Source organism: Cannabis sativa, chromosome 2, assembly GCF_029168945.1.
Source record: "Cannabis sativa cultivar Pink pepper isolate KNU-18-1 chromosome 2, ASM2916894v1, whole genome shotgun sequence".
Lineage (NCBI taxonomy): Eukaryota > Viridiplantae > Streptophyta > Magnoliopsida > Rosales > Cannabaceae > Cannabis > Cannabis sativa.
The window spans coordinates 58,748,364-58,762,389 of NC_083602.1; the positions used below are offsets into that span (position 1 = coordinate 58,748,364).

Genomic DNA, 14,026 nt, shown 5'->3' on the forward strand with positions numbered 1-14,026 from the left:
ATTTGTTACAGATTGGTTGATCCTAGTAATCTACATTATGATTTATGACAGTATATATAGTTCCTAAAAATGTACTGTCAATATATATTATTTGTATCAAGCTCTAATCTGGTGTTTAGCCTTTGTAGTTTGTACTCAGTTGTTCATCTCTTAAAGGTACAAGTATTTCAAAAAAAAAAAAAAAGAAGCTTCCTTTTTTGTATTGGGCCTCAAACATTTTTGTATGATATTCTATGTGAAAGCAATAAACTAAATAAGAAATTTTTTTAGAAAGTTTGCATACTTCTCTCTGAGTCAGCTTAGCATATATATACATCACTCAGTGATCCCATCTCTCAGTGTTGTACAACACTTCCTTTCAATTAATTGCTTAATACTTTTCTCATTTAACAAAAATTATAAAATGTGAGAAATTAATTGCATAGTCCATGCTTTACAATAATGTTAAATACAACTACTGAATTATTATTATTATTTCTTTTATTAGAGCAACTACTGAATTATTACTTCCTGTATCTTCAAGCAATGAATGATAAATAATACATAAAATAAGAGGTACAGTTGTTGAATTAATGAGTGTTGTCGTTGATCAATAATTGTAGTAAAATCAATATTTATGTTTTTTTGATCAATATTTACATGTACTGAATCAAAAAGCAGTACAATGTTTATGTTGATAAGACTAGGAACAAGTAATGACGCCTAGGCGCTAGCTAACACATGAAGGAGCAGTTCAAGAACTGTCTGGTACTAGATAGTTTTAAAAAGCTTAGAACTACCTTCATAAATAAATTAAAACTTTTATTAAATTAAAAACAAAACCCCCTCCGCTCTAGCAACATCTTGTGAAGATCTCTACTATTCAATATTCATTCATCACACACACACTATATATATACATTTATATGTGTGTGCATGAAAGTACATTACAACATTGTTCCCTATGGATTAAATGTAAAAGTATTAAGCCATATATAAAAACATGGATTACTCTACTCATATAGCAAATTAGTTTTGAGATGGAAGCTCATGATTCTTAACAATATGGTATCAAAGCCACATTCTTAGCGGGCTTTCAATCCACACCTAAATTCTTAACACCAAGTGATTGATTGATAAGAATACAAGCACAGTTTATACAAATTTTCTGGAAACATATTGGACACTGCACTTACACAAGAAGCAATCATAGTAAACAACAGGGAGATCTTATATGCATATAGACATATAGCACATTTGGTTTAAAAGCACATGATATGGAAGTTTCATATCTCTATAAGAAACAGGGAGATCTTATGCATATAAACATAGCACATTTGGTTTAAAAGTATATAATGGAAATTTCATATCTCTATAAGAAACAGATCTGGATTGAGCTATGACTGATCTGAAAAAAGAAAATGAAAAAAAAAAAAAAAATCCATGTACTCTGATCTTTCATATAATAACAAAATTCTAAAAAGACATTAGATTAAGTAGCGGTGGAGTTTGATCTTGACAAAGTACAAGAAGAATTGATAAACTGAATACAATCCTCAATAGCTTCCATTCTATGAGAATCAAGTGGAGCCACAAAAGGTTTTGATCTTGCAGAAGAAGAGTTTTTTCTTGAGGTTGATGATGATGATGATGATGATGATTTTCTTCTGGTCCCAGACACCATGCATAAAACTCTAGCAACCTCTCCAGCAAAATGCTTCAGTAATCGAAACGGAGCCAAGAAGGAAGATTGGCCTTTTGGAAGCTGGAATCGATTATTATTATTATTACTATTAGTACTATTACTATACCCACAACAATTTCCAAACCTCTTACTTCCTCCCCCAACTGATGATCTCCTACCAGAATTTTGCTTGTGATAAAGGAATGATTTTTCTTCTGTGTATTCTCTACTGGGCTCATGGGAATTACTTCTTGATAACATATTGAGAGAGAGAGAGAGAGAGAGAGAGAGAGAGAGAGAGAGAGAGAGAGAGTGGAGTAAGAGGAAGATTTGTGTGGGAGTTATTTATATATATATAATTATTTATAAAAGATACTGTGTTGTGTGAATAATAAAAGTAGAAGAAGAATAGGAAGGAATATGCGATGCCAAAAGGGGTTAGTAGAGTCGGTAAGAAAATAGACGCATAAGCAGAATCCAAAAAGTTAAATTACTTAGCGTCCCCCAATACAAAATCTACTCTTGGTTGGACTAGGTGAGTTCTACTTTTTGGCTTGCATGCAGTGCAAGCATAGGGAAAATGATTCCTTCCAACGAACAAAATACCAAAAAACCAACAAAAGAAGTGAAAAAATAAAAGGTGAAGTAGTAATGATTCTTGGGGAGTGTTTTGGCTACTATATACCATGATTTGATTGTCATCATGCAAAACTGTTCGACGGTTGTTTCAATTTCGAAAGAGCCTTTGTCTTTGAGAACCCGCTTTTATTTTATTTTTTTACTTATTTTGGGACACAGCTTCAATAGTTTCAATCAACAAAGACACTCTTTGAAGTAGTAAATATTTAAATTAGAAAGAACAAACATATCCCATGTGACTTCAAATGAGTACACTTTCGAGTTTCAATCCTGTCAACTTGGTTGTAGTGCCAATTAAGACTTGGATTCTCATTTCTCACTGTAGTGTTAAATAATCTTTGTCGTTCTTCTCATACACCTTGGATTTTGGTGTCTTTTAAGTTAAATTTTCTCTCTTTTTCCCTCCTAATTGAGGATTAAGAAATTTTAAATTGATAAAGGCTTTTCAAGTGTGAACATCTAACAGACTAGACGTCTGGAAGAAATACCCCTTTTAAGTGCTATGAGAATTTCCCTTTTTTCCTTTCGGAGAAAAAGTGGGGAGAGAAAGGGCTGGTGGTGGTAAGGGGATATTGAAAGTAGAACAGAGATTAGAAAATGACTATGGAAATGATGAGAAAGAAAAAAGATTCCAAAAGTAAATTGATAACAGGACAAAAGGGATTAAAAAAACGATTGGGGAGTTGCAAAAACACTCTTTTAAATGCAAAGAGTTGCTTTTTTATATAATTATTTCGATTCACAGTTAGAATTTCATAAAGAAACTTTCCACCAAGAGAGATAAGAAAAGACCAGGGAAATAAGGGATAAGAGACTAAAAGTGACATTAACCTTCGGTTCCTTTATATAGCACGACCAATTTTCACTTGCAAACAAGACCAAATTGATGGCTTAATTAATATATTTGCATGATTACCTACTCCTGCTATGTTCCAGAACTAAATTCAACATTGTATAAACCATAACATCTTTCACCATAAAAAAGAATAATAATAATGAAAAAGAGTACCAATCAACCTAAAAGCATGTTATAGACATTTAAACAGAATGTATGAATCGAAGCAACTCTCACATAATAACCTTCAACCTTTACAAAGATTTTCAATTATTCACAGTTACATTAGGAGACAAGAATCTAGTTCAGACAACTCCTAAATTGCCACAATAATTTCCCAGTAAGATTTTCCCACAACACTCAAGAATCTTTAAAGCCTAAAAAGAGTTAACAAGAGAAGGTAACTTCCTTTGACTGCCTCCAAATACCAATTCGTGTAACAAGAGTTCTGTACACACAATTCAGACAACTTATCTCACACTCAGACAAGAAGTGTCATTGTTTAGCATTCATAACCAGAAAAACCTCCCCACCAATCCTAATCATGGTGTCCAAGAAATTTCTTACTTCTACAGTATCTTTAAAAGCCATAGGAGAAGCAAGATCACTATCCAAATTATACCATGTACCACCAATCTTTCTTAGTGTTACCCAATGCCTATTAGTACAAATCCCACCAAATCTTTTAACAGGAATATTGAGCACAATCCCCATTAAAGCTTCTTCTTCAGGCTCATCTAGATCAATGGAAGAGGCTTCCTTTCTACGATCATGCCAGATCAAATTCTTCCCTTTCCCTTCCAGAGCCGCTATTAGAACATTTACGTCATAGTTTCCAGTGAATTTATTATAATGAGGCTTAAAGAGTACAGATAATGGCGTCCATGTTCGCTTCTCTGCTTCATCAAGAACAAGACTCTCAGCTATCTCATTCAAGCTTGCTCGTGTAAATGTCTCCTTCATCTGTTTTACAACAAATTTATAAATAAATTAATATAATGAACAAAAAAAAGAAAAAGAAAATCTTTAAATGAAATCGAACAAAATTTATACACATTATTAACAATGTAGTCATAGCATATAATTTTCTTTTGAGAAAGAGGCCCCGTGGTTTAGATATAGACATAAATAAGAAATGGGTTTGTTCTATCTTATGCCAAATTACTAAAAATATCATATTTTTAGCAATGCTCAATTCGATTTTCATTATCCGTTACATTTATCCATAAAATCGATATAAATTAAAGAAGCAGAAACCAAATTATACAAAAAAAAAAAAAAAAAAAAAAAAAAAAAAAAACCTGGAACCGAAATTACAAATAAGATAGTGAAGATAAATGAAGTTCGTGAAAGGGTACCTGAAAGAGATTGTTTAACGAATGTAAAAGGCAGAATTGAAGCCTTTGCCTTTCATGGTAGATTTGGGGATTATTGATCGCCATCTTCACTTTATTGAATCCAACGCCACAAAAATCCCAATAATGAATTGAGCTGAAACGTACTGAGAACTTCGCCGCCTTAAGAAAATCTCGAGTTTTGGTTACTTTGATCGGAAATCGAAGGAAGATGGTGCTCCGCTGCGTTCTTATACGTAGCTATATAATTGAGTTTTGGGCAAGTCCGAATCCGTGGCGGCTTCTCTATATATTCTTCTTGCTTTCTAGTTTTGTTTGATTTCACATGATCCGTTACATTTACTTACAGTAGTTATCTTTCTTATTTGAGTTCAGCCGTAATTTTTTGTCGTTCCCTGGTAAATTTTGTCGTTATATAAACTATCAAACGACAAATCGTCAATTTAAGAGTTTTTTCTTTGGTTAGAATCACTTCATGAGGATGAAATGAAACCCAACATGACAAAGGAAGGGATCAAGCTATAGAGTCAAAAAATAACACCAAAAGAGCAAGCACTTATGCTTCAAAAGCTAAATAAAGTGTGACCCATAATATATAGAGTCACAAAAACGATAGTATTTACGATAGGTAAAATGACAACGGCAACACTTAATTTTTATAGAGATTTAGCTCTAATTTTTACGGTAATAACTTACTTCTTATTTAGTTGTATTATCTTCAATTCTACACTAAAGATGACAAGAAAAGCTCAAGTGAGTTTCCCGAAAACAAAGAGAATTACAAATATTTTTCTACAGAATTTTTGCTTACAAAAGTTTTGAACCCCTTCCAAGGTGATGGAAGGCTCATATCTATAGGTGAAAAGAAATCAATCAGCATTTATTTCCCAAACTCGCACCTCAATCAACTTCCTCAATCGATTTGATCAATCTTTATTCTCCAACAATCTTCAGCATTAAATGAAGATCTTGGCTTTGTCTTCACATCCGAGAGGGGGAGCCTAGGTGTATGTCGCTCAAGGTATACCTGTGCTCTCGAAACGGTGTTGTGTTGTCTTATTTCCTTCTTGCAAAACATGTCTTGTCTTTCGAGTAAACCCTATGCGCAAGAATTGTTTTGCGAGGTTACAAGTGTAGTTGAGATAATTCTTCATCTGTACCCTAACTGTACGCTGCCAAAGTGAGTCTACACTCGTGGGGAGCCCAAGTGTATGTCGCCCAGGATAAACATGTTAATGTGTATATATTTACACATAGAAAATATTTAAATTATATTTTTTTAACAATCTTGAGCCATTGTTAGATTTTTATTGCATTATTTCTTATCGACGTGATAAGATTATATGATCATGCATTTACAAAATGTGTAAATTTATGTATTTCTAATTATACACGTATAACTCAATCTTAGAAATAAATTAAGTTCATAAGTATTGAACTTGAAACTGAAGTTTATTGAACCTGAAGTTCAATGTCATATAGTATATATGAGTTTAAATAGATATTGATTCATTATGATATATTGAAATCCCTACAGGTGTATTAATATTATTAGATATCATAATTTTTAAAAATTCTCTCGATCAGGGGGAGAGAAGCAGTTGGGATCGATGATGTTATCCCAAAATTGGCACTCTGACATGGCATCACAAGAATGGTGACACGTGGCATCAACTTAGAGCACCTGGTCGGTTGAACATACCGAGCAGGATGCCTCGCTGGCATGTCCATGATGGAATACTCAACGAGCCGTGCAGAATGAGCAACACTTAGCGAATTCAACCAAGCACTTTGTGAGTCACCAGCTCAATCTCTATAACTCAGGGATCAACTTGCGTGGATATGGCATACACACGATTCCACTATCGGTGTATACGGCCTCAATCCCACGATCCTAGCATTCAACAATGATCACATGATCTTTGTGTTTATGCGCTTTGTAACGAGAGAGGAAACTCATCCTCCTCAAGTTTCCTGCCCTATAAATAGTGAGGAATGTTCACTGGGCAAGGGGAGAGACAAGAGAGATCGATCGAAAACTGTAAAACAGACATCATACGCCGAAACGCTATTAGCTAAGGCTATCTAAGAATTATATATTCAGAGATACTATTGTAAGAGGTATAAGAAAAGGAATCGTCTTCCTTATTCTTGAGTCAATACAATTAACGAGGATTAGGCTATTACCGAATTGCTCGGGACTGAACCTCTATAAAATTTATGTGTCTTCTTATTATTATTATTTGCTTTATTACGTATTCTTATTACGACACATCGTTTATCGCTTATCAAAAAGACTCATTGTCGTTGGCTAAAAGCGAAGTCAATATTTTGGTGCTTTCATTGAGAGAAGAATCACAGATCACTCTTTCGACACGATGGTACGAACTCGCAGAGGCCTGTCCGACCCAGCAAACTCATAGACGCTGGATCCGATGTTGCAGGACTTAGGGAGTTCGACGGTTCCACCTGCTGTCAATCCTGGACAGACGGGAAGCGTGGTGAATGATGGAACAACTCCTGTTACTGAGACTGCGCCTGGTGTGCAAGAGACTGGAAACAACGGTTCTGCACACAGCCAGGACGTTCATAACATGACTGTTCCACCAGGCATCAACGCCCAGACGACCATCGGAGATGCAACTGAATTGCAAAACCTCCGTGCTGCGCTTGGACTCATGCAGGGCCACAACAATACCCTGCATCACGATCAGGAGGAATTATGTGCCGTAGTAAACCTCGCGTTTGACAAACAGAGGCATATGTTCGCCGAGTGGAAGGATAAAGAGATGGAGGCATTAAGGGCTCACCATGCAGAAATCGAAGATCGAAGTCGGCAAGCTACTGTGCTGATACGAAGAGCCTATCAAACTGTAGGCCAGCATGCGCCGAGCGTCATTCCCCTTGGAGAAACCGAGGATGACCCAACGGTGAATGCTTCCCAAAAAAACAACGGTCAGCCGTCCAATCCCCGGTCACGAGTTCCACTCGTGGGCCAAGAGGTAGGCGGACAGACCTTGTCCGGGAATTCATCAGGAGGAGTCATGCTTGATGGATCCACGCAAAATAATGGAGCTATTCCACCTGCCAACCAAGCGAACCAATCGCTAAGGCAGCCAGGTTCTTCTGTGTTCGAAAGGTTAGGAACACCCCGTGACCTAAGGGAAAACCTAAACAGAAGAAGGGGAACAGACAAGCAGAATACTACAACGAATGTGCACTCCGGAGCCCATACTCAAATCCCCGCTCAGAAAGACGCTGACGTAGCCCAACCCGACCAGAATGCCAATCAAGTCAGCCCAGCCGTACAGGCCCAGCTTGACGAACTGAAGAATATTTTTCATGGCATGGCCGGGCAGCGTAACAATGATCTTGAGTTAGAGCGTGCACGCAAAACTCCTTTCTCGCTAGAAATCAACCTCTTGCCACTACCCCACAAGTTCAAGATGCCAACGTGGAAGATGTACACTGGGAGAGAAGATCCTCTCTCTCATCTCAAGTATTTCGAGATGCAAATGGATTTACAAGGGGTGCGAGGAGACGTATGTTGCAGAATCTTCTCCGCAACTCTATCAGAGGCCGCACAGCAACGATATTTCAAATTGGCTCCGGGAAAGTTTAGTTCATGGAAAACCTTCTCTTCGGAATTCCATGCACAATTCTCTTCCTCACGCCAACTCCCATTGCATCTGGGAGATTTGGTCGAAGTAAAACAGCGACCAGGCGAGCCACTCCGGGCATACATCAGCAGATTCATGACGGAAGCGACAAAGGTATCACGGGTAACCGAGGATGGAAAGTTATCCACGATACTGGGGGGCATTGAAGTCCTTAGCGAACTATGGAAGGACATAAGGAAGAACGGACCAGTCGACTCAATGAGTGATTTCCTCGACCGGGCCGAAGGTTTCATCAAGCTCGAAGAAGCCATTCAGCGAGCAGAAGGTGAGCAAAAGCCGAACAAAACGAAGGCTCCTTCTACTGGAACGTCCGCCCAACTTCCCCAATATTCCAGCAATTCAAGTGGCAAACGTTCAGGCAACAACCACAAGCAAGGGAACGGGAAGAAGGGAAAGTTCGCCGAAAAACCCAGACAGACTCCCCGTGATCGCGCCAAACACACTGCATTCACTATCTTAACTGAAGATATAGAAAGTGTGTACATAGTGACTCAATCGCTAATTCCGTACAAGAAGCCCGGGCCCATGAAGATAGATACCAACAAAAGGGACATGACAAAATTTTGTCGGTTCCATGGAGATTACGGCCACGACACCAACGAATGTTACAACCTGAAGCGGGAAATAGAACTTCTGATCAAGAAGAACAACCCGCACCTACAGAAGTATGTCAAGGCCAACCAAGGTCAGAACAACCAGGATCTGATGCCTCCGCCAATAGATGGACACTTGCAAGTCATCATTGGAGGCCCGCACATCGCTAGAGACATGGGCAAAGCTCGAGAGCGATATGCCCGCACAACTCAGTACGAGCAAGAAGAAGTCATCCTAGCCGTGGAAGAAAGGAAGCCCAAAGTTCCACGAGCAAGAGAGCCAACCATAACATTCGGCGACGATGATGCTGTCCAAATAAGATTTCTGCACAACGACCCGCTGGTCGTGGAGGTCCAGATAGCAAACAAAATGGTGTCCAGAACCATGATCGATAATGGGGCTTCTTCAAATATTTTGTTCAAGACTACTTACTAGAAGATGGGGCTCCAGCTCAAGGATTTAACTCCATGCCTTCAGCCCGTCTATGGTTTCTCCGGTCAACGAGTTGCGCCTCTGGGACAAATCTGTTGGAAGTTATTTTACCAGGAACTTAGATCTACTCACAAGTATGTTAATTTAACAACCTAAATATGAACTTCTAAAACGATATGAAATTAAACACATAAGAGTATCAGAAATCTTACAGTGATTGCAGCGGAATATATGTCTCCTCCCACTCAGATCTCTAACCCTTGATTCCTTTCTGTAGCAGAGTATAATCAAGATCTGAACCCGATAGTCCTTCTTTGTTGTTTCTGAATTCTACACAGCGTTCCTCACTATGATTGAGGTATTACTTGATGTGTGTGGGCACTACTCTAGCACTTATACATTTCGAAACAGTGAAGGAAGAGAGAGAGAGAGGGTGGCGGCTCAGAGAGAATTTTCTGAGAGAAAATTCTTTCAGAATAATGCTGTGAAAAGGTTGTACAGTTGTGTGCAACTCTAAAGCCTTTGCCTTCTATTTATAGAAGACCACCAAGGGCTATGATTGACATTTGGAATTGAAAATATCAAAGAGAAAAGGAAGCTAAGTGGCCAGCCTAGGCATTGTGGAAACAAGGCTTGCCACTTTTCCAACTTTCCTTTTCCTACACTGATAGTTTCCTGTTTTGTGAAAAACTGCCAATTCCATTGTTCAACCACATTAATGACAAATCTAATTATTTAATAATTAAAATTAATTATCAAATAATATATTATCATTTATTTTATTAATAATGAAACTAATTAAAGTTTCTTAATTAATAAATATGCCCTTCAAAATCTCTATTTACTGTTTTGCCCTTAATAAGTGATAAATTCTCAAATAGACAAGTCCATCTTGAGAATTTTTAATTGATTAATTAAAATCAATTAAATGAGTCTTACAAGTAATATCATCTCAACTAGTGAGGGGACCATGGGTCTATATATCCGAGCTTCCAATAAGCAGATCTAGAATTTACCACTTAAATTCACTGACTTATTAATTCTTCGTTGAATCCACACATAGAACTCAGAATTGCACTCTCAGTATATAGAATGCTCTATATGTTCCACCATATAGACACATTATTAGTTATCCATTGTTATAATCCTAATGTGATCAATGATCCTCTATATGGATGATTTACACTGTAAAGGGACTTAAATTACCGTAACACTAGGAATGGCAAATTGGGGATTTTTCGCGGTTCGAGTCGAGGCCCCGATCCGATGGGGCAGCCCCGCCCCGATACAATCGGATCTCTAATCGGGTTTTCGCCCCGCCCCGCCCCGCCCCGGTCAGATTTTTTCGGATCGGGGCTGACCCGATTCGGCAATTCATTATTAACTAAAAACAAAATTAAATTTCAGTTCAAAAATCCCTAAACCCTAAATTGCAAATTCGAAGAAGCCCTTTTCCTAGTCTCCTTCCTCAAATACAGTGTGATTCTGTGCAAGTGAAATCCATTTCATGGAATCCGGCTATGTCAAGGATTTTCTTGCTGGGTATTGACGAGGAACAACCGAACAACAAAAGAAAAGAAAGCTCCACTGCTTGGTTATAGCCAGCAAGAAGAACCACCACCGAATCTTCCCTCTAGGGCTCACCACCGAATCACTCTCTCATTTCAGGTATGATTATGCTATGTTCCTTCTCATTATAAACGATATTGTTCCATAGGGTTTTTGAAATTTGCGAAATTTCCTCCAGCTTTGGTTTTCTATCGGAAGATCAAGTTTTGAAGATGGTGAAAGAAAATATTAGCAATAATAATTGTAGTAGTAGTTGTAGTAGTAGTAGTATTAGTATTAGGACTAAATTGACTAGGCATCGTAAGAAGAACAGTATGGCTGTTCTTCTTAGAGCTTTCAGAAAAATATTTGTGATACAGAATATGGGTAAGAACAATAAGAAAAAGAAGTAGTAAATTATACATATCGATTATACTTTTTGTAAATTTTAATTTTTATTTATTTTGTAAAAGTGTGAAGAAATTCGTGTCTATATTTGCTTGACCACTTTCGGATCCATAGTTGAATATTTCATTCTATATATACTCATCACTCAGTCTTAAACAAATTCGTTTGACCTTCTTGATGCAGATTTTCATTTTTTTTGTGTATTAAATTCTCTTGTATGAGTTTCATGAGTGTTAACAGTTTTTTTTCGAAAGAATAAATATGTGAAAAAGAAAACTTATTATCATAATAGCATCATGTTTGGATTATTTACTTAAATTAGTGATTTGTGGTGTGTGTGTATATATATATAACTCATAGATACTTTTATAGGTATTAACTCTTTGTAATTGAATACAATGTTCCACCGAATCAGTTTGACTCAGTTTCACTATTTGAGTGGTCATTTGTTTTCTAATTTTTGTCTACTCATCATTGTCCTTTCATGTACCAAACTGAGAATGCAAATTCTATTCTTATTTCTTAGGCTTTGACGCTTTGCAAGTGGAAATTTTAGTCTCAACTTCTGCAGCAACTTATCACTTGATCTATTACATTGGAGGTATATTTTATAGAATTGTTATATTACATATAATTCAATAGAAGAGTTTGAATATCTTATATATTCATCCATAGAGAAGTAGGATCTGTGAAATTTATGTCCTGCGGTGATATAAGGATGAATTGTGTATTATCTGATTGTTTGTGACTGAAATTAACAGATGGTTAGGTTAATAAAATAGGGGAAATGATGTCCGATTTTTTAAAAATATATTTATCATATTTTCTAAGTAGTTGTGTGCATTGATAGACATGAGAATATGATGTTATTGTAGGTTGATTAAAGAATAATGTCTGGTCAAATCGGTTCTAATTCGGAGGATGATGTTGATTTTGTGCCATCAACTAATGTTGAAGAAATACAATCTGTTAGTAATACATTAGATGAACATCAGAATACAGGGAGAAAAAGAACTTCTCGTGCTTGGGATCATTTTACTCGACAAGAAATTGATGGTAAAATTAAAGCGGTTTGTAATCACTGCGGGCGTAAGTTGGTGGGAGGAAGTACTGCGGGGACTACGCATTTAAATACTCACGTGAAGAGGTGTCCAGTTAGAAAGGCCCAACTTGCTGCTAATCCAACTACAAGTCCTTCAATTCCTTTCAATTTTGATCCTGATTTAGCAAGGATCAAATTGGCTCAAATGATCGTTAAGCATGAGTATCCATTGTCCATGGTTGAGCATAGCGGGTTCATCGAATATTCAAGTACTCTATGTCCTACATTTCAAATGGTGTCAAGGAATACAATTAGGTCTGACATCATGAAAATGTATAAAGCTGAGAAAGAAAAATGTAGGCAAAGTTTGGAAAAAAGTAGGAGTAGAATAGCCATAACCAAAGGATGACATGTGGATCGCTAATCATCGAAGAGGGGATATATGGTCAGTAATGTACTCATTTTATTGATGATTCTTGGAACTTGCACAATCAGATTCTGAGTTTTAAGTATGTTCCATGCCCTCACGATGCTCCAGCACTACTTGAGGCACTAAGATCTTGTCTTAATGAATGGAAAATAGAAGACAAGATCAGTACAGTGACTCTCGATAATTGTAGTGCAAATGATTCCATGATAGATCTTTTGAAAGGACAATTTGAGCCTGACAGTTTTATTTTGAAGGGAAAGTTGCTACATGTGCGTTGTTGTGCACATATTTTAAATCTAATTGTCAAGGATGGCTTATCTGTCATTGGTGATAGTGTTGACAAAATTCGAGACAGTGTTGCTTATTGGTCGGGCACACCAAAAAGACATGAAAAATTTGAGGACACTGCTCGTCAACTTGGAGTACCATACACCGAAAAATATCACTTGATTGTGTAACAAGGTGGAATTCCACTTTTCTAATGCTTAGCACAGCTTTATCGTACAAGACAGTATTTGAACGTGCAAGGTTACGTGAGTTGAGATTGAGGTGTGCCCGTTCGGAAATTGATTGGCAAAATGCTCAACAATTATGTGATAAATTAGAGGTGTTTCATGAAGTGACAGAGCTATTCTCTGGAACAAAGTACCCTACCGCCAATATTTTTTTCCCTAAAATTTGTGAAATTAAGACAAATATTGACTCATGGATGTCATCAGATGTGCCTTTTATTAAGGACATGGCAACTCAAATGATGTCTAAGTTTCAAAAATATTGGAAAGAGATTCATGGGCTTATGTGTGTGGCGGTTGTTTTAGACCCGAGATACAAGTTTATGTTGCTCGAATACTATTTCCCTGTAATCTATGGAGATGAGCAATATGTAACTCAAATTGCAAATATTCGTGAGCTTTGTTGCGAGTTACTGGAGGAGTATGGGTCTAAGTTTCCTGATTTGAGAGAGAGAAGGGTTCAGGTAGACAATGTATCATCTTCTTCGACACGGCGAATGGATGCTCTTTCTAACTTTGACAGATATGTTAGAGCTTCCTATCGAGTAGAAAATATGAAGTCTGAACTAGATTTATATTTGGAGGAGAACTTGGTACCTAGGACTGAAGAGTCATTTGATATACGCAATTATTGGAAGGTGACGGGCCTCAAATACCCTTTGTTGAGTATGATTGCTAAGGATGTGTTTGCTGTGCCTGTTAGCACTGTTGCATCAGAATCTTCATTCAGCACTGGTGGTAGACACGTGAGTCCTCATCGATCGAGACTTCATCCTTCTACATTAGAAGCATTAGTATGCACACAGAATTGGTTGATGACTGACAAAAAAGGTAAATATCATTAAATAAATAATTATATATATTTGTGTATATGTTTCATAATTAGTA

General features: G+C 37.1%; 2 protein-coding genes and 1 long non-coding RNA gene across 3 annotated transcripts; 1 reads left to right on the plus strand and 2 right to left on the minus strand.

Moving 5' to 3' along the window:
• Positions 1-1,255: 1,255 nt before the first annotated feature.
• On the minus strand, positions 1,256-3,215 carry LOC115718429 (uncharacterized). The gene has a single exon (XM_030647208.2). The coding sequence runs from the start codon at positions 1,922-1,924 to the stop codon at positions 1,472-1,474; it is 453 nt and encodes a 150-aa protein (XP_030503068.2). The 5' UTR covers positions 1,925-3,215; the 3' UTR covers positions 1,256-1,471.
• A 135-nt stretch (positions 3,216-3,350) lies between these two features.
• Positions 3,351-5,057, minus strand: LOC115718428 (josephin-like protein). Its single transcript, XM_030647206.2, has 2 exons — positions 4,496-5,057; positions 3,351-4,100 (listed from the first exon to the last, which is right to left on the minus strand). The coding sequence occupies exons 1-2, from the start codon at positions 4,577-4,579 to the stop codon at positions 3,633-3,635; spliced, it is 552 nt and encodes a 183-aa protein (XP_030503066.2). The 5' UTR covers positions 4,580-5,057; the 3' UTR covers positions 3,351-3,632.
• A 5,553-nt stretch (positions 5,058-10,610) lies between these two features.
• On the plus strand, positions 10,611-12,591 carry LOC115709612 (uncharacterized). Its single transcript, XR_009686322.1, has 3 exons — positions 10,611-10,866; positions 11,681-11,755; positions 12,030-12,591. It is a non-coding gene; the product is annotated as an uncharacterized LOC115709612 (long non-coding RNA).
• Positions 12,592-14,026: the final 1,435 nt, after the last annotated feature.

Excerpts from the sequence above, each read along its gene's own strand:
- LOC115718428 (XM_030647206.2), bottom strand. The coding sequence starts at position 4,579 with ATGGCGATCAATAATCCCCAAATCTACCATGAAAGGCAAAGGCTTCAA. Across the intron at positions 4,101-4,495 it reads CGTTAAACAATCTCTTTCAG|ATGAAGGAGACATTTACACG; the intron begins GTACCCTTTCAC and ends GTTGTAAAACAG.
- LOC115718429 (XM_030647208.2), bottom strand. The coding sequence starts at position 1,924 with ATGTTATCAAGAAGTAATTCCCATGAGCCCAGTAGAGAATACACAGAA.